Raw genomic sequence first — 24,927 nt, forward strand, 5'->3', positions numbered from 1 at the left:
TTCTCAACTTACAGCTTTTCTCAACTTTTATACCATTGAGAAACCCCTGAAATATTCTTCAGACTTCAAGAAACCCCAGAAGTGGGTTCTCCAGGACCCTCCTGGAGGCTGGCATCCCCTCTACTGTTCAGGGATGCCAGCCTCCAGATGGAACCTAGAGACTCCTCAGAATAAAAGCTCTCCGGACTGGAGAGATCAGTTCCGCCGGAGGAAAGGGCTGCTTGGGATAAGGGCTGTGTGGCACCCCCCCCCCCCCCCCGAGAGAACACAGAAGACAAAAGTATTATTTCCTTCTGGAATTGCAAACCTTATTAACTGCACAATTACCTCTCCATGTAAAGCCAGGAGATCCAAGGGCCGCCTGGCAGCCAGTCAAGGGACGGTCAGGGGTTGGTTGCCATTTCCAGGCTCTGCATGACCCCTAGTGTTCCTTGGAGGAACACCACCCAAATTCTTGGAGGTCTCCCATCCAAATACTAGCCAGGATTGACCCTGTTTAGCTTCTGAGATCTGACAGGATCAGGTTTGCCTGGGCTATCCAGGTCAGGATATCTAGTAGAAAGATGCAGATAAGTGAAGAGGCCAACGAGGTGGCAGAGCTCTAAATGATGAAATGGACTGTTTTATGTCACATTCCTGTTTTCTGTGCTGTTTTCTTGTTGTAAGGAGGTTTTCTTTAAACATTACCTTTGGAAAACTCCTCTGCTAACTTGACCCTGATTGCAAGATCAGGAGTGCTTCTAGCTTAGCTCTATAACTTTGACTTGTCCCTGTCTTGTGTGAGAGAGAAATACAACCCTCAGTAGCCACTACCAGATTTATGCTATGATCTGAGTAGACATTATACTGCATAATGCAAAGCAAAGGTCTGGAAAGATCTGATCCTGACTCTGGGTTATTCCTGTGTAGGCTGCACAGATTTTCAGGACAGTAATAATAACAAATTTATATTTGTATCCCGCCCTTCCCAACATTCTAAAACATTTTAAACCATCTGCTCTTAACAATTTAGACCCTTCCTGGGGGGTTAGAGTTTGGGAGTTTTTTCTTTCTTTCTGGCTGATGGGCTCTTGGGTGGGGAGACCAGCGTCTGTTGGTATTATTTCCTGACCTCAACCATAGGCCTGGCGGAAGAGCTCTGTCTTGCAGGGCCTGGATGTCCTGGAACAGTACAGCTGGTCGCCTGAACTGAAACCCTTTGGCTGTTACCTTAGCACAATTTGGGAACAACTGAGAGAGAAGGGAAACAGTAACGGTCCATATCACTGATTGTCTGCCGCCTGGGTCACTTCCAGGTTCCAAGGATCTTTGGTGAGATGTTGACCATCAGGCCCTCTCTCACATCCAGCATGAAATGGGCAGGGGAGGAAAATGAATAGTTGCAACTGATGCTCCTCCTTCAGCTCCTACCGCCTGCCTGCAGACAATACAGCAAAAGAGAACAACAACATGTGGGGGGGGGGGAATCCTTCAGTGTCACCTGTGGTGACATCATGCGAGACAAGGGAAGGAGCATGCTTTGGCTCCATGATACCCACTGCCAAAAACCATTCTAGTTTACTTGTGTCACTCTGTGATTGCCTTAATTAGTTATCCATCAACCTAATTCAAACTCACTATGGCCTACTTCAAACTGTTTGCTAACTGCTGGGTCAGGTCATTATGATACAGATAACACTGTGTAATGGAAAGGGGGTTAAGCATGCTCCTCAGCTCCTAATTTGTGCCCCAAAATTGTTCCTCAGCCCTGCTCTTTTGCTTACAACAGCAACTGTTCTACAGATGTTCTTTCCTGTTTGTATGCCATCTAATTGCAGGTTTTAATGTTATTGTTGAAAAGAGTGTCTTATATCTTCCAGTTCTTAGTAGCTAACATACAGAGGCAGTAGCAGGCAGTAATTAGTATGTCAAGCTGTTTAGTATTTGACTTAGTATGGCTGAGACTATGAGATTTCATTCTGGGTGACTACTAAAACAAGAGAAGCCTGCAAGTCTAAATAGCTTGGATGCTGAGATTCACAATCAAAATGAGTGGCAGAAGAGCGACATTTGCCAACATTGAATATTAATTTAGCCCTGTAAAGTATAGCAGTGTTTCATGTTCCTCTCCTGGGTGTCCTAGTCATGAGGAGAAAGCATTATAAAGTGTGTTGGAAGTGGTATTGATAAAGGATGACTCAGTCCGATTCCACAGGGGCAGAAAAGACCAAGAGGGCACTCGTATGGGCCTGCTGCTAATCAGGCCCTCCTTTGCCCTGGGCTAAGGGAATGTGGGAGAACAGGGTCTGGAAGGCAGAGCTCCTCCCCATCCTACAGTGACTCAGGCAAAAAATGTGGGGCGGATTGGGCATTTTTTTAGTTTGCAGAAAGTAGGATTGTGTGTTCCACATAATCACACCTTCCTGCAAAATAAAAAAACCCATGCCCCCCACTGCATGGCGGAACCTATCTGCTGCTTCTGTGTTTCCTGGGGGACACATTTCAGCAGGGCACTAGGTCCCACTTAAATGTGCCCCCCACAGGGACATAGAAAGCTGTGGAGCATAAAGCTGTGCAGCATCACACTGGCGGTGGCCTGCCATGTGGAATGGCCCTAAGAGGGGACAGAACCAGAGACATCTGAGAAAATAGAAAGCAAGAGAACTCCCTCTTACATTATATTAGAGCATGGAAATATGAAAACTGAGGGGCAGTAAAACACAGGACTATAAAAAAGACTGAAGTATGCAAGTAGAATTTGAGGCCATGGGGTTCAGTGATACTCATGGTCTTGGATGTCTTTAAAAAGTAATGACTAGATTCAAGGAAGATACAGGTCCATCAGTGACTTTCACCTAGATAGCTAAATCTGCCTTTGTACCTTTTGCAGTTGTTGTTGCTACATAACAGGAGAAGCCTTTGACCTTCCTGCCCTGCTTATTGTTAGCATAGTAAATAAGGCAGTAAGGTTGCACACCCTGATTTAAGAATAGGTAAAGGTTTAATAAGGAATTACCATACTTGATAGTGCAGAGGAAAGACAGAGACGGGAGCTGACTACATGTTTAACTAAGACCGTTTACGCAAAGGGAACTTCACTGCCCCAGCTCCCGCACAGGAGCACACATCGGGGGCAGATGAGGTGCACCAGGCCAAATGCTCCCCTGTGTGGGTGCAGGAAGAGGTGATGCAACCTGCCGTGACTAAAACTCCAGCCTGTAGCCTGGCATGAAACCTCCAGTGCAGTGGTCCACAACCTTTGCTAGGCTGCGGACTGCTGCGCCAGAGTGCGGGGAGAGGGCGACCCAGGCACAAACGTGCATGCGCGGACTTGCCGTGCGTGCGAGTTTGCGCCACCGGCATGCCAGCGGCTGCGGCTCGCTCTCCCCGCCCCTCCAGGCCGCAAGGAAATCGGCTGCCGAAGCGGCCGATTAGCTTGTGTCCTGGCAAGCTTCTCTTCCCACTCCCCCCCAAAACAAGAGGCTTGCTGGGCCGCAAGCTGATCGGCTGCTTTGGCGGCCGATTTGCTCGCAGCCTGGCAAGCTTTTCGCTGTGGGAGTGGGGGGCGGGAAGAGGGAGCCGCGCCCCAGTGCCAAGGCCTTCGCAGCCCGGCACCGGGCCGCAGCCCGGAGGTTGGGGACCACTGCTCCAGTGCATAAACAGTATAAGATAGAGAGTTAGACTGGAACTGCGGCTTCCAAGAAGAAGCAGAAAATTGCCCCTAGGAGTAGCAATCTGGAGATAGACAAAGAATGACCCTTAATAGGAGAGAAGGTCCTGACCTCACTATCCTACCTAACAGTCTTCATGCTGCCCCCTGCAGGGTCTTCTCTTCTTTGTACATCAGATATTGTCTATTCCAACACTTGGAACCCAGGGACATCTGGGTGATCTGTGTGGGAGGGAGGGTTTTGTCTGCCAGATGGCAGATAGAATTTTAGAGGTTTTAAAATGCTAAACAAACTCTGGGAAAGATATTCCTGAATGTCTCCAGAATACAGTGCTTTGACCCAGCTGACAAGGTCAATGGGTGAGGAGGAGAGATAATCAAAGTTGTGGAAACAGGAAAAAGCTCTTTTTTTGCATTGTACCCATCATAGCTGGGGTCTGAGCTGGCAGCCATTTTTAACATTCGACTGTCTGGAGAGCTGAAAAAGGCTTTAAGAGGATGGTAACATAGAAAGATGTAAGTTCTTAAGTAACTGGAGCCAGTTCTATATGTTGAACATCTAATAGGACATGTATAGCAGGGAGGCAGAGGATTTGCTTTTCTATCCAGTTTCTTTTCATCCTTTGCTCAGTCAGGTGCTATTCTAAAACTACACTTGTAAACATTCCCTGTTTAATAAATATTTTATAACTTTGCATGCTGGTAGTGGTTCTCTGTACCACATAGAGCCTTACCATCTCAAAAACACTATTTGAAAATGGCAGCCCAAGGTAAGGAAAGAGGCTGACAATTGGCATGTGTCTCTGCCTCCAGCAGTACACTTGAAAGTAAATTGGCCCCATGGTGGCCATGTGCTTGGCAGTGGGAGACACAGAGACAAGATATCAGGCCTGAGAAGGGAAGCTGGGAGTTCTGACCCTCTCAGTGGGCATTCCCAATATAAAGGTCGGTGGTGGTATGCCCAGGAGAAAGACAGAGAAGCCTCTCCAGAAGTTGGCAATTCCCTGGAGCGGGCAGGACAGAACAGGATCTGCAGGCCAAAGCAGGCCCGTTTCATCACACACTGATTCATTAGTACAGACATGTACTTTTTTTACGTTTCTGCAGTAGCTCTGAACTTATCTGGTACAGAAGCAAATAGCAAGTGCTCTGACTAAATAAATAATTGGAAGTTGCAAAATCAGACAGTTGTAAAATCAGAATGAGATATTTCAGCTGCCATTGAGTGGAGCATTCACATTTCTGGGCATTTCAGATTCATCCATTATTAAGAGGCAGTTAAACTCAGCAAACCATTCTGAATGTTAAATGTTTGCTGGGTGCTGTGCCATTCTTTGCTGGAGGGGCCTAACATTTAAAGAAGTTATTTTTGCCAATGAGGATGCCTTTTATTTATTTATTTACTTCATCTATGCCCTGCCTCTCTCCACAGTAGGGACCCAGGGGAGCTTATAGTATTCTCTTCTCTTCTATTTTGTCTTCAAAACAACCCTATGAGGTAGGTCAGGCTGAGACAGTATGACTGGCTCACCTTCACTCAGACCATTTCTGCACTGGGAACTTTGCTGCCCCAGCTCCCGTTTGGGAGCACAAATCTGGGGCGGACAAGGTGCACAGGGCCAAATGCTCCTCCATGCAGTAACAGGAAGAGGCAGGGCAACCTGACCTGACTCACTCCAGCCTGCAGCCCAATGCAAAGCCTCCAGTGCAGAAACAGTCTCAGTGAGCTTCCCTGGCTTGAGTGTGTGTGTGTGTGTTTGGGAGCAAGCTCCTTCAGAGTCTGATTAGTTGCTTTCTGAATACTTACTTTTACCATTCAGAGCACCTGCAAGTACCCAAGGAGGAGCCCTGATGTACTGTGACCTAAGCATTCATAGGCAGATTCTCTAAAAGATTGGAGTCCAGTAGTACCTTTAAGACCAACAAAGATTTATTCAAGGTGTGAGCTTTCGAGTGCAAGCACTCTACTCATCTGAGTCTAAAAGATTGATTAGTATATGTTTTGGCTGCCAGTATGGAAGCATTAGATACTTATAGATTAGTCATCTACTATAAGTGTGTTTTTCAAAATAGCGTCATATGCTGAATGCCACAACAGTAGCACATCCAAAGCAAAATCTGTCAAATAGTCAGCAAACCTATCACATGAATGAGACATATTGCATGAACACACACACATTGCTCCCTTGCTAGTGTTAAGCTGTGTGCTTCCTTAATGTCTCAGGTGGCTTTGTGCGAGAGCTGCTTCTGGGATTTTCTGCATGCAAAGTAGAGACGTTGCCACTGAGCTACAACTCCTCCCCTATTTAGTGTGTGTAGTGGGGGATTGGCCATAAAAATCTGCTGTTTGCCCAGCCACAACATGAAGGAGGCTTTTGGAGAGCCAGGCATAAATCCATTCCACTTTGCAAAGCAGACAGTGATTTTTTTGCAAGAATCTGCAACCATTCTGGGTTAGATAACTAAGCCTCTCTGATCATAGCCCAAGACTGTGTATGTTGCCAAGGGCAACCTCAAGGCTCTGCAAAAAAATCCCTTTGTAAAGTCTGAGTAGGTTTGCCAGCTGCTGGCTGGCACCTGGTGAGACAGTGTGTGAGAAGGAACATAGGGTGCTGTCACCCCAAAAGTATGACATCACTCCCAAGCATATCCAGACGTGATGGCAATTGTGTACGAGTGTTGTTGTAGGTTTCACTAGAAAATATGGCTTTAGCATAGTGTTTCTGATTAATCCTAGAGTGTCACCCTGATACAATGGTATTCCTTTCAGATTAGTCTCAGAGGTGGTCACACCTTTGAACAGCAGCAATTTTCACCTCATTTTCTCTCCTGCTGCCCTACAGAGCAGCAGAAAGGGCCAGGAACTGCTGCCAGGAGGAAACATCTCTAAGTCTAATGCTGGTTTTATGAACTGAAATGCTGATTTTATGAACTTAGGCAGATTGTGAGTGGGTGAGCAGGAAGGGATGTGCCAGTGTTCATCTCTTGTGGCCCTTCCTTGCTTACCCAGGGAATTGCTGATTGCCACTGTGGGATGGTAGGTGAATTTCCTCCAGGCCAAACTGGATTCTAGAGATTTTTGTTTGTTTGTTTCCCACCACTCCCAACAAGTGGCTCATGTTGGGTTACAAGATTAATCCTCAATTACAATAAAACCCCCAATAAAATCCCATTAAAACAACATACAGCAATATATAATATAACACATATTGGTAAAAACAGCTCTTTTTGTGTGGGGGGATCCCATAATGACCCCATAATCGATGAGCATATGCCAATGTGCTATCCTATACATTTGATTTTGGAAAAAGCTATCTCCAGATTGAGAACTTATAGAAGCATTCACTGAAGAAGAAGGGAAAGTGGGTGAATGAAATGCCTAGGATCCCATTTTTGATTGCCAAAGTTATTTGAAAACTAAAGTTTTGGAAAATAAATAATTGGACAATATACGGATTTGGAACCATTTATTCACAGCCTCAGATTTCCTAGAGTTTTTTGCTGACTACCTAGAGGTTGGCAACCCTACAACCCTGATATTAAAACAATGGAAAAAATATAAAGGTAAAGGTATCCCCTGTGCAAGCACCGGGTCATGTCTGACCCTTGGGGTGACGCCCTCCAGTGTTTTCATGGCAGACTCAATACGGGGTGGTTTGCCAGTGCCTTCCCCAGTCATTACCATTTACCCCCCAGCAAGCTGGGTACTCATTTTACCGACCTCGGAAGGATGGAAGGCTGAGTCAACCTTGAGCCAGCTGCTGGGATCGAACTCCCAGCCTCATGGGCAGAGCTTCAGACTGCGTGTATGCTGCCTTACCACTCTGCGCCACAAGAGGAAAAAATATAAGTAGCAACAAAATGTATCTGTTATGATGTTTTGAGAATAAAAACAGCTTAATTTGGTTGTTAGATGCTAATAACATTTAAATGTTTCTGGGGAAAGAGGGGGGCACCACAGGGAAAGCCCTGATCACCACACACTTCATTGCGAGAACCAGCTTGGTGCTGTGGTTAAGATCAGTGGCCTCTAACTTGGATTCTCCACTCTTCCTCCACATGCAGCCAGCTGGGTGACCTTGGTCCAGTCACAGTTCCCTCAGAGTCCTCTCAGCCTCACCTACCTCACAGGGTATCTGTGGTGGGGAGAGGAAGAGAAGGTGATTGTCAGACGATTTGAGACTCCTTCTGGAAGAGAAAAGAGGGTACCAAAAACAGTACTTCATTTCATAAAGCACAAAGCAGGAGCTTTTCAAATGATTTCTACAGATAGACAGGCACACGTGGGAGCAAGCTGTCCTACACAAACCTAGTTCCCAAGCCATTAGGGCTTTCCAGGTCAAAAGTTGTAAGCAGGGAGAAGATTGTATGAGAATAGCTGCAAGCAGATATCGTTCATCCTAACCTTGTGCCAGATGAACTTCACATTCCCTTTGAATTGTTATGTCCATTTAGGGAAGAGTTAAAGTCACGCTAACAATAGGAAGGAGCTCTTGGATGATCAGTGCATTAGAGGCTGGCAGGCGGTTTCCCTGCTGCATCAAGCAGCAAATGGACTAGATGGATCTTTGTGGTCAGGCCTGTATCTCCTGAAGGGTTTGCTAAGGGACATGATCAATGCCAGCAATTTGCAGCTAGATCAAACACAGTGCAACATTTCAACAAAGAACGGAGAAGTGTGGTGGGCTGAAAATAAAGCTGTAAGCAATAAACTTGGAGAACCAATTGGTAGACCAATGTTGGGTTCAGAATGGCCTTCAAAACTCAAACTGTAATAGCCAACTACTGGCATATAGGCGGGGGAGGTATAAAAAACAACAAAAAAATCCCATGGCTTCTTCCCCATGGTGATCCAAAAGGCGAGCAGGGGGAGAAAGAAGATGTGGTGGGGGAATCAGCTTACTCCTTTGTCTTTCTTGGCCCCAAAATTTCTCCTCATGTTTATGAAGCTTCCTGAAATCCCACTTTCTGCTGGAAGAAGAATGGGAAGGGAGCGATTGCCCACTTTCAGACATTCTGAAACTCTGGCTCAATGTTAAATAGGGTTCCCAGTCTCCAAGTTAGGCCTGGAGATCTCCTGGGATTACAACTCATCTCCCGATGACAGAGATCTGTCCCCCTGGAGGAAAGAGCTGCTTTGGAGAGTGCATTATACCCCTCCCCAAATCCTGTCCCTCTCTAGGCTCCACCCCTAAATGTTCAGGAGTTTCCCAACCTGGAGCCAGCTGTCCTCTAGCAGTGGTCCCCAACCTTTTTATCACTGGGGGACCACTTTTATCGGGGACCACTCAACGCCTTTTACTGAGGCCCGGTGGGGGGGGGAGTAGTTTACTCCTCTACTCTCAACCACTGCCCTAACACTCTCTGATCGCTATGGTAATGTTTAAACATCCCTTCAAAATAAGATACAGACATGCCACAACAATGAACATAAGGAACATTTTATTTTTATGGAAATTTCAACTCATGACAATGACAAATCAATGGGAACCCTGAGCTTGTTTCTTTGCAATGAGATAGTCCCATCTGGGAGTGATGGGAGACAGTGACACCCGAAGTGTGTTGTAAAGGGCTGGGGGTGATGAAGTAAAGGGCCAGGGGGGGGGGGAGAAGGTGTCCTTCGGTGCCCACCTCCAATTAGTCGAAGGATCACATGTGGTCCGCGGCCCACCGGTTGGGGATCGCTACCCTATAGGAAGGAACAATAAAGGTGGAGCGGAAGGTAGAGTGTCCATTCAGGCCTGGGGGAAAAACCTCCTTCAAATCCCCACTCACCACAAAACTCACCTGATGCCTATGGTCCAGTCACTCTCTCAGCCTCATCTGCCTCATAGAGTTGTGAGGATAAAGCCAAGGCGAGCAACCCTCAACGCCTTGGATAAAGGACAGCTTAGAAATGTAATAAAGGAACAAAACACACTCACATAGACAATGCTAGGGGCCCCCAGTCACATCAGGTGGTGCGCTGAGGCGACAAGACCGCAGTGTAATATTTACTGCAGCGATGGTCTGCTCTGATTGGCCACGGGGAGCAGGCAGAAAATTGCTTCACTTGCAAAGCTAATTTTAGCTTCCTCCAAAGAGCTCCCCCTTTATCTATAAAATCACTGTGATCAGTATTCTGCTAGCCTGCGCTGGATGGGGAACCGATAGCATTGACTGCTGGAGGGCATGGCAATGGTTAACTGAGCGTCTGTGGGGTTGTGCTTACTTCGACAAAACCACTGCAGTGAGAAGGAGAAAACAATGAATGGGTGGAGAGGGACAGCCCGTCACAGAAGCGCCGCTGCTGCGGTCCAGGCAGGGAGGAGAGTCTGAAGGCTACAGCAGCGCCTGGAATCTGCATTCCAACTGAGCACCAGCCTTCCATCGGAGGGAGAATCTCTTCTGCACAAAAGACCTGCTCTTTTGGGGTCCGTGAGACATGGCCAGTAGCCAGCCTGGCTTGCAGGATGATCAGAGCAGGCACTGCAAGTTCCTGTCCTACATGTTCTACCAGGCGGTCAGAGATCACAAGCCTGTGTGGATGCTGGAAGACATGAGGACCATGGAGTATTTTTACTGGGAGGAAAATGCCAGCTTGAGGACTTACTCCCCTTCGGAAGCCCTGCTGTATGCCGTGGTGCACAACCACCTGCCTTATGCCCAGTATCTGCTGTCTCATTTTCCAGAGGAGGCTCTCAAAGTCCCTGGAGAACACTTTTGCTGCTGCCCGTCCTCAGCCGTCCACCTGGCCATGGCTGTAACGTATGACAGGAGAGACATTTTGGGGCTGATCATCAGCATTGCGCACAAACTGCCTAGTTTGAACTCCTACATCAACAGAACTGGCGTCTTTCACCTGGAAGATGGCAAGACCCCTCTGCACCTTGCCTGTGAGCTCCTGAGGTCCGAGACAGTCCTGATCCTACTAGGGAATGGGGCCTCTCCCAGGATAGAGGACAGTAAAGGGCTCACCCCACTGGATGTCATCTTGGAGCAGATGTGGGAGTCCAGAGTCAACGTAGCATCCAAAAAACTCTGCCTTGATTACCTCTTGCTATTCATGCCGAATCCCCGGTTCAAGATGCGTGCGTTTCTGCGAGAACATCCAGAGCACTGGACTCTTTTGCTAGGGGAGGACAAGTTCAACAGCCTGGTGGGGAACATACCTGTATCCTTATACCTGCAAGCTATGCAAACTATTCTCCAGACTCTCCCCCCCTCCCATTTCCCTAAAAGCATCCAGGAACTCCCTATACCTCAGGCTCTCAAGCCTTTGCCTTGCATGGGCAAACAGCATCCAACAAAAAATATGGTAAATGGTTTTCTGTAATCCTTTTAAAAATAAAAATAATGGCATATTTACATGTACCTTTTCCACATTTGGGATTTTCAAAGGGGCTTCAGGCTACAAACCAAAACCCAGAGTATTTCCATTCGTGCTAATAGAAATACTCTTGGGTCAGTCAGATAAGGGCTTCTGCCTTATGGGATTCATTCTCCAACGACCACTGAATTTTCATGTGGGCACTTCCTTGTTTCTGTTGCCACTGAAAATCCCATCTCAGTACGTGTGATGTTTTCACTATGTACATATTTTGAGTGTATTTTATTTATCTGTTTTCATTAATGTGGTGCTTTCCATGTATGTTGCTGTGAGTTATAATGCAGGCCTGTGGAATATGAAATGGGGGGGGATGTGTGATTGAAGTGTGCTATGATTGGATGGTAGCTGTACCTTGTGGGGTGGAGTTCAGAGAGGCTCTGTGTGAGGGAGAGTTAGTGTGTGTGTGTGTGTGTGTGTGTGTGTGGGTGGGGATGTGTGTGAGGGGATGAAGTGAGCTGCTGTAGATTGTCAGAGAAATCTGTATTCTGTGCCTAAGTTCTGAGCCTAAGTGGTAAGTGAGGAAAATGAGCCTGTGTGGCAATTGTTAGCCTTTGTGGCTAGGTCTATTTAAGAAACTAGAGAAGCAAGAAGAGCAGTACATTTATCTGAAACCATTAAGCTTATTACATGGAAACCATTGTACTTACAAATAAACTCTATTTGTGTTCAAGGGGGGAAAATCCACTATTGTATTTAGAGTAAGGATCTCCTTTTACTTCAGAGCCACCCCCGGGTGCTAACGGTTCTGTCATTCTACCAGTTATAGCTAAGTCACTCTGTTCTTAAGGGCCAGATAAGAATTTTAAGGCAAGAATTTCTGCTGGTGGCAGTAAAAAAAAGAAAAGAGTCAACCTAGCAGACCTCACCTCAGATTACTACAGAGAGGAGCCTTTACAAAGCTTATACATATAAGCAGTCGCACAGAAAGGAGTCAAAATGTTACAGTACGTCATTAAATATAATAGTTTAAGGTTTTTGTTTTTTATAGCACCCAAATTTTTATAGCACCCGCATATTTAAGATCAACCCCCCTTTGTTCTGCAGGGGGGAAATTAAATTTAACTGTTTCCCATTTACATTTTCCCCCATTGAAATCTATGTAGCGGAATTCTTGACATATGATTTGCACTTCATATAAGTTATCCAGGTTCACAGGGTGATCCATGGATTGGGACTGTAGTCCTATGCAGAGTTTGGCTCCTTCCTTCCCCATGATATCAGTGTGGTTTAAGCAGCCTCACTGAATCATGGGGCTGTTTTAGAGGCACAGGTCATGGAGTAGAGTCAGAACTCTTTAAGATTCCTTCACAAGATTTCCAGCTACAGCAAGTATGCTCCTCCCACCACTGCAGGTTTTCCTCTGATTTCTGCAATGAGCATGTCTATTAAGAAACATTAGAGCTCTACAGCCCCACACGTTTGTAGTGTATTGCCTGTGCAAGAAGGGATCCTATACAGAAGCAGTAACATGGAGCATACATGTGCCATCCGGTTTAGGAGGATAGGCTCATTTGGTTAGTGAACACAAAGAATTGTCCCCAACCAAAGAATGCAGCAACCTCATGTCTCAACTCAGTATGAAGTGTTATTACTTATATATCTCCCTAACCTGGATCTCCCAGGCAAGCTCAGTCCTGTCAAATCTTGGAAGCTAAGCACGGTTGACCCTGACTGGTATTTGGATGGGAGACTCCAAGGATTTGGATGGCAGTTCCTTCAAAATAAAAAACACTAGGAGTCATGATGACACAAAGGCAGGAAAAGTCAAACCACCTCTGAATATCCCTTGCCTGGCTGCCAGACCATCCTCAGATCTCCTGGCATGTGACATACAATAAGTAATAAATAAACTTTATTCCTATTCCAATAAGTCCCATGAGAACTTCAGTGGTATTATTTCAGTGTGACCCAGCTGTAAGCAGTGGCCCATCTGCAGCCCAGCCCACTTCAGCATACTTAGGTAGTTATTGCAGCTGCAAGCATATAGCTCCATGTATTATCTCTGTTTCCTACATATCTTCTAGCGCAATTTGCTCATCTGATATGACAATATGCCATTTTCAGCAAAGTATATCCACTTATTACAGTAGCAGATCAGCCCTTTTGCCATGGGAAGAAATCAACAGAAGTTTCTTGCAAAGGTACATGGTTCAGATTGGGCTGTCAGAACTTGTGCTGCGATACAAAGCAACCTTCTTAATACAATTTGCTTACTAGCAACAATTACTCTAGTGAAAGTTGACTTGATGTCCACCAACACCTGTGTTAAGCGAAAGATAATGCACTTTCAACTAGAAGCAGTTCTCTGCAAGTATTCTATAAATATGTCAGATGTTCCATAGAGTGAATCGAAATTCAGAACATAAACTGTATCAATGAGCCAACCGTATGCAGCTTCATCTGTGTGCCAAACCATTGCAGCAATATGCATCATAAGGCAAAGTGCAGCCACGGCCCCTGAGCATCTCCTGAAATTACTTCTGCATTTCATAATAGTGCTCTTGCAGAACATAACACTTTGACTAGGCGTCCTTTTGGAATCAGGGCGTTCAGTCTGCATAGTATGCTTTTTACAAGGCCCCTTCTTCCATGTTGCTCAGAGCATTGTATGTCATTCTCCTTTCCCCATCTCGGCCTTACAACAATCCTGTGAAGGAAAGTAGACTGTGAGCCAATGACTGGCCCAAGTTCACCCAGCAAGTTTTATGGCAGAGTGGGGATGTGTACTTTGGTCTCCTCTTAGATCCTTGGTTTTTCCACTGCATCACCTGGTTCTGTTGCTCAGATACTACATTTACAGGGAAAAGGGCCGCAGGTTGCAAACAGGCTCTTCTTTTGCTTTCTGGGAGGGGCAGTTCTGGACTCAAAGAGGAGCTCTCTGCTGCAGTCCTACAGCCAGTGGAGAAGTTGCTTGCTTGTTTGTTTATAGACCGCCCTTCCCTGAGGCTCAGGACCAGCTAAACTTCTATTAATGTGACTATTTTCCAGCAGCCTTCCTCTTTTGCTTTATGCCTTGCTGAGTCTTCAAGCCCACCTGCCATCTAAGATCATGGGATTCCTCTTGATCTTTTTACCTTCTGTAAAAAGTAGCATTGAGGAAGACCCCCCATATCAGCCCAGAGGGAGGCCCCTGCTCCACTGCAATACAGCAACATGAGTATCAACCTTTCCTGAGCTTCTCCTGGGCAGCTGCTAAAGACACTGGAGTGTCTTTGGGGAGTAGAGGAAGGCAATCCTCTTGCCTGTCCATTAAACAGGCATCTTCCTCCCTCCCCCCCCCCCCGCCCCATCCTAGCTAGACTTTTGTAGGATTCTCTTTAAAATGTCTCCTGTCAAACCTGACTTTGATGGACTGTGGAAAACACAGGCTATTTTTGGAGAGCCAGTGTGCTGTAGCAGTTAAGAGCAGTGGTCTCTAATCTGGAGAATCAGGTTCAATTCCCCACTCCTCCACATGCCCTCGGGCCACATGCCCTCTCTCAACCCTACCTACCTCACAGGGTGTCTGCTGTGGGGAGAGGAAGGGAAAGCGATTGTAAATTGCATCTAGACTCCTTCAGGCAGTGAAAAGAGGGGTATTTAAAAAGACAGCACTTCTTCTCTTATGCAGAACCCACTGAGCTGTCCATGGTTACTGTGCCGCCTGTCCTTGTTCTGTGGCGGGAAGTGGAGGAGAGAGGGGCTGAGCAAACAGCTAGAATGCTAGTCCATCGGGACAAAACTCATGGCCATTCCCAGCCACAGCTCAGCAGCAAACCCTCAGTGCCTGGCCAAGGCAAGAAACAAAGCAGCTGCCCCAGGCCCTATGCAGCAGCAGAACAATAGGAGGGTTGCTGGGATAGAACCACAGCCTATGCCGTGTTTGTGTGTGTGTGTGTGTGTGAGAGAGAGAGAGAGAGAGAGAGAGATTTGCTGCTGGCATTCATGGGAAAGGACTGGGCTTGCTATTCATTCCTTTCTCACCAAAGCAGCAGCCTGTAATTTAGCTGTCAGCAAGGGAGAAAGGCGGGTGGAAATGTACGGAGAATACTAACTAACTAAGCTTCTCTAACAAGGGCTGAGGAACAAAAAGGTGTCTTGTGGCACCTCAAGAACAGCAGATATATGGTGGTGTGGGTTTCTGACAGATGCACACCAATAAGCCTGGAAATCTTCCAGGTGGCACAAGTCTTCTTCTTGGTTTTGCTGAAGCAGACTCACACAGCTGTCCCTATTGACTTATTATTATGGAAGGTCTATAAGGCAACCCCAGAAGGGAATTGGGGGGGGGCACTTATATGTGGTCACACTTTGACTGCCTCACTTAAACCTATTTTAGCTTATGAGAATAAGCTTGTGGTAATCCAGTATCTGTGTTTTTCCATATCTAGAAAAGTTCCTCTTCCCTATCTTATGATGAACTGTGAGGAATTTTGAAGTATCCCAAATACAAGGTTCAGTGTATGTTCCCTTCATATGTATTGCTTAAATGCCAGATGTTGACTAGAATGCTGTTCTTTCTTTTTTCCCCACCTGTGTAGTCAGGGGCTTCTCTCTGACTACAGATGGCAAGAAGATCACAAGGTTAGCTGGGCTCATGACTTGATGCCAAGTTTCAGCTAAAAACTTTTCAAACTGGATATATGTCCACTGACTAATCAGCTCCCTGCTGACAATGCATGAGCCCCATCAGCAGGTATTCAAGCATGCCTTAATGGGATACCACTATAGACATTTCCCACACTGACGTCTGTCAAAGAACTTTTGTCTGTCTGCATAACCCCCGTCCCCACATTACACAGGATTCTGGGAAACCAGCAACAACCACTGCAAATGAGTCCTAAATACACCAAGTATTCTCCCATAGCTGCAAGGGGTGGTCAGAATGTCTAGTCTAAAGAATTCCCGAACAGCTTTCAAACATCCCTGAATTTGGAAATTACTGGTGCATATCTGACAGTACTATATGATACCTATGCACACACGCGCACACTATTATAATTGGCATGCAATAGTGTTTTTATAGCAGTGATCAGTGCCCTCTTCTTTCTTAAGGCAAAGAACTAATTCTGGCTTTCCTCTACTTCAATGGTACAGGAGTTGCTTCAGAAGAAAGGGGGTATCACATTTGTGACTGCAGAGAACATCCGTTCAGACACAGCTGCCCCATCCCTTTGCTTGTACCATTCAATATTTTGTGATTGGCCCTAGCTCCCAAGCCAGCCCTCTTGTGGCTAGCTACAGACAACTAATTACAGCTGCTTGTGGTGGGGCCCACTACCTGTTTACAACATTCCAGAAGCTTCCACAGACTCAGCCAGGCTGGTCACTCCATCTTATAGTATTTGATAGATAACATGCAATAACATTTGCAGTGCATTCCTAAACAGAGTTATACCCTTCTAGTCAGTTGATGTCAATGGGCTTAGAAGGATGTAATTCTGTTTAGGATTGTGCTGCTACTTTTGGATAATTAACTGTCAAAACACCTTGCCTGTATCAAAAGACTCAAGAGGCCAATGAATCTGATTTATGTTATATCTTGAGACAAATAAGTTTAAAATGTGAATTCAAATTATGCTTCAAAAATTCTTATTAAAAATAATGACTGGCAAAAATGAGAAGTCACTGAATTGAAAGTATTTGCTGCATACACCCTCTCCCCCTAGCATTGTTCATTCTTGAGTAGCATTTAGAATTAAAGGTGAACATTTCATTTACCTGAAGTTCACCTAGGGAAATTACATCTTGCTAAGACCCTTTTACCACTGAATGGATGTTTCTGATAAAATAAAGCTGAAATTTGTAATTTAGGGCTCCCTCTCTTATCTCTTCTTTGTCTCTTCTTGTCAATGTGATTGTACTGTATCTTCTGCATGCTATAAGATGAAAAGACTGTAGTACATACTAAAAGAACGTAATGAGAAAAATTGTACACACAAATACATACATGTACCCCTAAAGCATATATGTATTTAAAAGATATTTTATCAGATTATATTGCATTAGAATTATAATAAAACTTCAGTATAAACTGGATTAGTTGTTCAGTTATCCATTGAACATGTCTTTTTTTATGCTGTATTTTAATGCCTAGTTAATTGCTTTTCCCAATTGCTTTCCCTACAAACCTTCAACACATTTTTATTTCCGGAGAAACATAATTCCAGGGGGAAAATCTTTTTATTTATAGAAACCAGAAAATTATAGACCACTCAGCCTAACAACTGTCCCAGGCAAATTAGGAGAAAGTGTCATCAGAGATATAATTGTTAGACACATAGAGGGACAAAACCTACTGAGGGAAAATCAGCATGGCTTCTTCAAAAGGAAGTCCTTTCTCAACAGCATTTGGAAGTTCTTTGGAGGGAGGTGAGCAGTGGGTGGGGGGGGGCAAAGGACTCCATACTGAGTCTGGCACTTTTCAACATTTTTATCAATCACCTAGATGAGAGGTGGATGGATTTTAACATTGCAGATGACACCAATTGGGGAGGAGTAGCAAACACTCCAGAAGATAGAGTTCAACGAGATCTTAACATGCTGGAAAAGTGGGTAAACGAGAACAAGATGCAATTCAATAAGGAGAAGTGTAGAGTTCTGCATACTGGATGGGAGTACACCTCTGGGTAGCAGTGTATATGAACAAGATCTTGGGGTACTTGTGAACTGCAAGCTAAATATGAGCAGACAGTGTGATGCAGCAGTAAAGAAGGTGAATGCAGTCTTGGGCTGCATCAATAGAGGCATCACATCAAAATCACAGTCTCATAGTCATGCTGAATTCCGCACTGATCAGACCACACCTGGAGTACTGTGTGCGGTTTTAGAAGTCTCTAAAAGAATTAAGAGGGTGCCAAAGATAGCAACAAGGACTTGGGGCCTGGGTCCCTGGGCTTGGGGACCAAGCCCTATGAGGAAAGGCTGAGGGACTTGGGAATGTTCAGCCTGGAGAAGAGGAGGTTGAGAGGGGACATGATTGCTGTCTTTAAGCAATTGAAAGGTTGTCACTTAGCGGAAGGCAGGGAGCAATTTCTGTTGACAGCAGAGGATAGGATCTGCAGTAATGGGTTTAAACTATGTGCAGGACAGTATCAGCTAGATATCAGGACAATTTTTTTCACAGTCAGGGTATTTCAGCAGATGATTCAAAGGCATCCTGGATGGTGAAAATCAAGACTGACTATCAAGAGTTCCAAGAGGACCTCCACAAATGAAGTGACTGGACAGCAATGTGACAAATGTTGGTAAGTGTATTGTTGGTAAGTGTGGGGTGAGGCACACTGGGACAAAAAAAAAATCCCAGCCTCAGGTAGAAGCTAATGGCATCTGACCTTGCTAAGACAGAGAAGAAAGAAGATACAGGGATCAAAGTGGATCGCTCAATGGAAGTGCCAACCCCATGTGCTGCGGCAGTGGAAAAGGCAAACTCTCTGTTAGGGTTTATTAGGAAAGGGATTGAGAATGAAATGGCCAATACTGAAATGTCCCTCTATAGATCTATGTTGCCACCTCGGTTGGACAGAGGAGAGCAACCAAGATGATTAGGAGCACCTTCCTTAAAAGGAAAGCCTGAAGAGTTCAAATTTATTTTTAATACAGCACTGCAGCCAGATAAAACAGCAAGAAAAAACATTTCAGAGTAGAAAATTGCATACTCAGGGAGCCAGTACAAAATTTAAAATATATAAAATTGTATAATTGATGGGTACATTATGAAAAATGCATAGTAAAATTCCTCTAAAAAGTTTAAGTTGTCTTTCCTGTGTGCTAAGCACATGCGCACAAAATTTGGCAACCTGCTTAATAATATGGCCCCTACTATTCCACAGGAGGAATTTTACTTTTTCTTTGTTTGAGCTGATGGAGGAATTCCTGAGTGATGGGAGGAAGCCTGAAGAGTCTGGGACATTTCAGGAAAGAGACAAGTCAGGTGGTGGGCATGATAGATTTTTATAAAAGTATGCACAAGGTGAAGAGAGTTGACAAAGAGAACTTTGTCTCCCTCTCCCAAAATACTAGGGCCTCCAACAGAGGTGATGGACAGTAGGTTCAGGCCAAAGTGCCAGCTGTGTACAGCCTGGATCAGTCTTGGGAGAGACGTCAATCATCCCTCAACTACTGGATTGTGGAACCATCTGAAGAGACACCACCTGGCAGTGCTTCTTTGGGAGCAGAGAGAGGCTGCTGCTGGTGTACTCAAGTAGCCACCACCAGCTGGCCAGGAGGTGAGTCTGTGACTGCCTCCAGTGCTGTCCCTGAATGTTCTGCAGTAGTGAAGGGCCACCAAGCATCTCTGACAGAGATGTTTGATGAAGTTGGCACTGGGGTACCTAAGGGCAAGCAAGTAAGAGGGTCACTCACCTCACTGCCCAAATATTTGCTGTAGACAGCTGCACCTTCTCTATGGTTGAAGAGGCTGCTTTCCACAGGCAGTTCCAGGATGCCTGTCCCTGGTACATGTTCCCTGTTTACACCACACTGAGAAGAGCCACGTTGTCCTCATGGCTGCCAGGGACCACAAGAAGGCCCACACTCCTGGGAGAACTGTGCATTTCACATCTGACATCTGGACTTCCCCTCATGTGCATGATGTATACGTCCCACTAACTGCACTAGTGGCAACCCAATGACATTGTGGGTGGGGAAACAAAGGCAGGGTGAGGGCTGCTGGGCCAGCTATTACCAGGTTGTGCTCCACACAGAGGTACTCAATGGGGTGCACATGGTGCAAAACATCAGCCACCATCAAAAAACTCCTCTCATGCCCTTTGATGACATGCCGAGTGAGTGGCTTTTGTCCCACGTGAGCAAGATTGTTAACTCACTTGTTCACAGCTGCTCTCCTGGACAGTTGACCAGTTGGTCTTCCTGAAGGTCAACGAGCCACTGTTTGGCTACCTGTGTAGGAATGTGAGGGCAACTGAAGTGAGCACATTCTTGTGCCTGGTCCTCTCTTAGTCTGTGCTGGGAAGTTAGGGTGAAACACTTCCCAAATTAAAATGAGACTAGAAAGAAGTAGCAGGACCATTAACCCATTGGGTTTGCACAGAAATGCCCCACCAGTCTCCCCACTGCCATTCTGAATCTACCTGCACCAGAATGCCTGTGCAGAGCCCCGGCAGGTGTTGTTGTTGTTGTTGTTGTTGTTGTTGTTGTTGTTGTTAGGTGTGAAGTCATGTACGACCCATCGCAACCTCATGGACAATGATCCTCCAGGCCTTCCTGTCCTCTACCATTCCCCGGAGTCCATTTAAGTTTGCACCTACTACTTCAGTGACTCCATCCAGCCACCTCATTCTCTGTCGTCCCCTTCTTCTTTTGCCCTTGATCGCTCCCAGCATTAGGCTCTTCTCCAGGGAGTCTGTCCTTCTCATGAGGTGCCAAAGAATTTGAGTTTCATCTTCAGGATCTGGCCTTCTAAGGAGCAGTCAGGGCTGATCTCTAGGACTGACCGATTTGTTCGCCTTGCAGTCCAAGGGACTCACAAGAGTCTTCTCCACCACCAGAGTTCAAAAGCCTCAATTCTTTGACGCTTGGCCTTCCTTATGGTCCAACTTTCGCAGCCATACATTGCAACTGGGAATACCATAGCCTTGACTAAACACACTTTTGTTGGCAGGGTGATGTCTCTGCTTTTTAGGATGCTGTCTAGATTTGCCATAGCTTTTTTCCCCAGGAACAAGCGTCTTTTAATTTCTTTGCTGCAGTCCCCATCTGTAGTGATCTTGGAGCCCAGGAAAATAAAATCTGTCACTACCTCCATTTCTTCCCCATCTATTTGCCAAGAATTGAGAGGGCCAGAAGCCATGATCTTTGTTTTCTTGATGTTGAGTTTCAAGCCAACTTTTGCACTCTCCTCCTTCACCCGCATCAACAGGCTCTTTAGTTCCTCTTCACTTTCTGCCATTAGAGTGGTATCATCTGCATATTTGAGGTTGTTAATAATTCTCCCTGAAATCTTGATCCCAATTTGTGACTCATCTAACCCCGCCTTTCTCATGATGTGCTCTGCATATAATTTAAATAGGCAAGGTGACAGTATACAGCCTTGCCGAACTCCTTTCTCAATTTTGAACCAATCAGTGATTCCATGCCCGGTTCTCACTGTTGCTTCTTGACCTGCATATAGATTTCTCAAGAGACAAGAATGCTCTGGTATTCCCATCTCTTTAAGAACTTAGCACAATTTGTTGTGCTCCACACAATCAAAAGTAGAGCCTCTTGTGGCACAGAGTGGTAAGGCAGCTGTCTGAAAGCTTTGCCCATGAGGCTGGGAGTTCAATCCCAGCAGCCGGCTCAAGGTTGACTCAGCCTTCCATCCTTCCGAGGTCGGTAAAATGAGTACCCAGCTTGCTGGGGGGTAAACGGTAATGACTGGGGAAGGCACTGGCAAACCACCCCGTATTGAGTCTGCCATGAAAACACTGGAGGGCGTCACCCCAAGGGTCAGACATGACTTGGTGCTTGCACAGGGGATACCTATACCTTTAGCTTTACACAATCAAAGGCTTTAGCATAGTCAATGAAGCAGAAGTAGATGTTCTTCTGGAACTCCCTAGCTTTCTCTATGATCCAGCGTATGTTGGCAATTTGATCTCTAGTTCCTCTGCCTCTTCAAAATCCTGCCTGTACTTCTGGAAGTTCTCGGTCCACATATTGCTGGAGCCTAGCTTGTAGGATTTTGAGCATAACTTTGCTAGCATGAGAAATGAGTGCAATGGTGTGGTAGTTTGAACATTCTTTGGCATTGCCCTTCTTTGGGATTGGAATGTAAACTGACCTTTTCCAATCCTGTGGCCATTGTTGAGTTTTCCAAATTTGCTGGCATACTGAGTGTAGCACTTTTACTGCATCGTCTTTTAAGATTTTGAATAGTTCAATTGGAATGCTGTCACCACAACTAGCTTTATTGTTGCTCAGACTTCCTAAGGCCCATTTGACTTCACATTCCAGGATGTCTGGCTCCAGGTCAGTAACTACCCCATTGTGGTTATCAGGGATGTTAAGCTCACTCTTGTATAGTTCCTCTATATAATCTTGCCACCTTTTTAAAATCTCTTCTGCTTCTGTTGAAGGTGGGGTGCACTAGTTCTACTGTCCTTCCAGAATTCCCGCCTCCCTCTGTTTTTCAGAGATCCTCAGAGCCAGTGGCACTGGTTCTGCTGGGCACATTGCACTGGTTCTGCTGCTGGCCTTGCAAAAATACCCCCCCCACACACACACACACTTCACTTTCTCCTGCAGAGATCCTCTGGGACGTTCTGCTGGGATTGTATTGCCTTGCTATTCTTCCCCCATTGGAAACAATTGAAGGTGGGGGCACCTTCTTTGGTGGCCATTGAATTGGACCCCTGGCCCAATCTTTTTCAAACTTGTGGGTTCCTTTGTCGACAGGCTCTATCAATTATGCTGCACATTTGATGCCCCCCACCCCCAGACCACTGAATGTACCCCAGGATAGATTTGCCATTGGCTTTAACGGTCTCCCTAGGATATAAAGGACCAGAAAAAAATCAAGATTCCTGAATATTGCCAAATCTGAATACCATAATGATGTTGGGAATATTGGGAAATACTGATTCTTTTCAGGAATCGGGGGGGGGAGGAGCTTTCCTCTCCTCTTGCATAACTCTAAGTGGAACTGTGAAAAATTGAAAAGTAGGGTGAACATTGACCACTAGAGGTCACTATTGTTCTAAACATAGACCATTTTTAAAGTCTAGTTTTCACATTCCTCATAACTCCCTGTTGTTCTTTGAATCTAGTACCTGGGGAAATCACCGACAGCTACTAATACTGTATCAGAATTAGTAATGTGAGAAAGAGACCCAATTCAGACACAATTTCAGATGTGAATCTAATAGCACAGAGAAAAACAGATAGAATATTTATATTTTTTCCTTCCCTTAGTCATACTCCATTTCCTGTACATTAGCTGTGAGGTAGGGCAGAAAAATTAAAACCAGCAGTCATACCCCCTACCATGCCTGAGAGCTTGGGGAAACTAATAATACCTAGAGACACATATGCCCTAATTTTAACTTTTATGATAAAAAGAAAAAGATGAGGGCTAGTAAGGAACTGCAGCAGGGCTCATGTGTGTGTGTAAGCATTTTAAAAATCGAGGAATTCCTCCCACCTGCAAACAGTGAGTCAATGTTTAACTCTTAAGGGCAGATGCTGATTTTATGAACTTGGGCAGATTGTGAGTAGCTGGGCAAGAAGGGATGTGTCAGTGTTCGTCTCTTGTGGCCCTTCCTTGCATAGCCAGGCAATTGCTAATTGCCAGTGTGGAATGGCAGGTGAATTTCCTCCAGGCTGGATTCTGGAGGTTTTTGGTGGAGGGATCTGTTAGGCATGAAATTGGGGTCCATGTGGGTGGACAGGCAGTTGTGAGTTCCTGCATAGTGCAGGAGGGAGGACTAGATGACCCTGGAGATCTTTTCCAACTCTATAATTCTATGAGCAGCTACCTGCTCACCTAAGTCTGAATCCCAACAGAGGGAGATTGCTCCACAGAGGGAGATTGATTTGGTTAATTTTCAAATGTGATTTTATCAAGTATGTTTTAAATCTTTAGCTACCGTGAGGGCCCTTGAAAGAGCAGAATGGTAGGACATAAATGGTATACATGAATAAATAATACTGAGAAACTGAGAACTGGGATTAAGTAGTCAGTTGTTCATCTTGCCCCAAACCTGAGTAGAACAGTGTAGGAGGGGACATTTTTGTTTGCCTCTGCTATATGAAAGAGTTTGGGGGAGAAGCACATTCCTCATCTTCAAGTTCTGAAGGATGCTCAGAGCTCTTGGGCCTTGGATAGGCCAATTTCTCCTCTTCCTCCTGCTTTCCTTTGTTGTTCTTGTTCTTAACTACTGTCACTGTCCAAGGCTCTTGAAGAGTAATGAGCATGCTTGTGATGCTTTGTGTGGGGAGAAGGGAGCTCACAGACTCAGTGGGGAAGCAGCCTGTATCATGGGTTACCATCTACAGCCCCCCCCCCCGATAAGACTATTGAGTCTGGAGATGAAAATTGTCTAGCTAAACCACTGCTTTAGAAGGCATAATGAGCCAGTCTTAAGAGTCTGTGATTAGAAAGTACGATGGCTAAGATAATAATAGCCTAATGAGTTGAGTCTGCTAGTCTATTATTATCTTAGCCATTGTTCTTTCAAATCACAGACTAATCATAGACTAATGACTTGAGGCTCTGACATGCAGGGAACAGGTGTAATAATAAGTCCTTGTAAGGACCTGATAAGCTGCATTCTGGACCTCAAGGGAAGCCCTGCATAGAGCAAGTTACCGAAATCTAGTCTGGAGGTGACCATTGTATTGATCACAGTGGCTACGTCAGATGACAAGAGGTAGGGTGCAGATTGCTGTGCCTGGTGGAGATGGTGAAATGCCAGGTGGGCAACATTTGTGACTTGGGCCTCCACCAACAAGGAGGAGTCCAGGATCATGCCCAAGATCTTGACTGAAGCCACAGGTGTTAACTCAGCCCTACCAAGAGTTGGCAACTCCACTACATACCCTTGGCATGTTGGCCTAGCCAAAGGAGTTCTGTACCCAGATGTCCACTACATGACAGAAACTGCAGATCCAGACCTGTCACTGCTTGGTGCTTGATCCAGACATCCACCAGAGATGGCTGCAGATTTTCCACAATCTGCGCCAGATATAGAGGGGGCTTCCAGTCATCCACCGTAAGTGCGTACTGAGATGCAACCTACCACAGAAACCCACCTCCTCCAGCCCATCATTGGCCATTTTGTGAGGGGAGAATGGGTCGACAGAACCATATATGGTCATATTACAAGATTTTTTTTTAAAAATAAAATATATTAAAAATTTAATTAATATCAATTCAATCAGCAAATTTTTTCCTGGGCCATCAAGTAACCCTTGGGTTTCATGAAGCCCC

At 45.4% G+C, this 24,927-nt stretch overlaps 1 protein-coding gene and 1 long non-coding RNA gene across 2 annotated transcripts; one reads left to right on the top strand and one right to left on the bottom strand.

Annotated features, from left to right (window-relative positions):
- Positions 1-216: 216 nt before the first annotated feature.
- Positions 217-9,599, bottom strand: LOC143838075 (uncharacterized). The gene is made up of 3 exons (XR_013231220.1): positions 9,437-9,599; positions 7,774-7,837; positions 217-1,417 (listed from the first exon to the last, which is right to left on the bottom strand). It is a non-coding gene; the product is annotated as an uncharacterized LOC143838075 (long non-coding RNA).
- A 153-nt stretch (positions 9,600-9,752) lies between these two features.
- LOC143839337 (ankyrin repeat domain-containing protein 9-like) lies at positions 9,753-16,999 on the top strand. The gene has a single exon (XM_077341199.1). It carries the CDS (start codon positions 10,074-10,076, stop codon positions 10,962-10,964), a length of 891 nt encoding a protein of 296 aa, XP_077197314.1. The 5' UTR covers positions 9,753-10,073; the 3' UTR covers positions 10,965-16,999.
- Positions 17,000-24,927: the final 7,928 nt, after the last annotated feature.

Source organism: Paroedura picta, chromosome 1, assembly GCF_049243985.1.
Source record: "Paroedura picta isolate Pp20150507F chromosome 1, Ppicta_v3.0, whole genome shotgun sequence".
NCBI classification, from domain to species: domain Eukaryota; kingdom Metazoa; phylum Chordata; class Lepidosauria; order Squamata; family Gekkonidae; genus Paroedura; species Paroedura picta.

What these genes read in the sequence shown, in the direction of transcription:
- LOC143839337 (XM_077341199.1), top strand. Translation starts at nt 10,074, where the DNA reads ATGGCCAGTAGCCAGCCTGGCTTGCAGGATGATCAGAGCAGGCACTGC.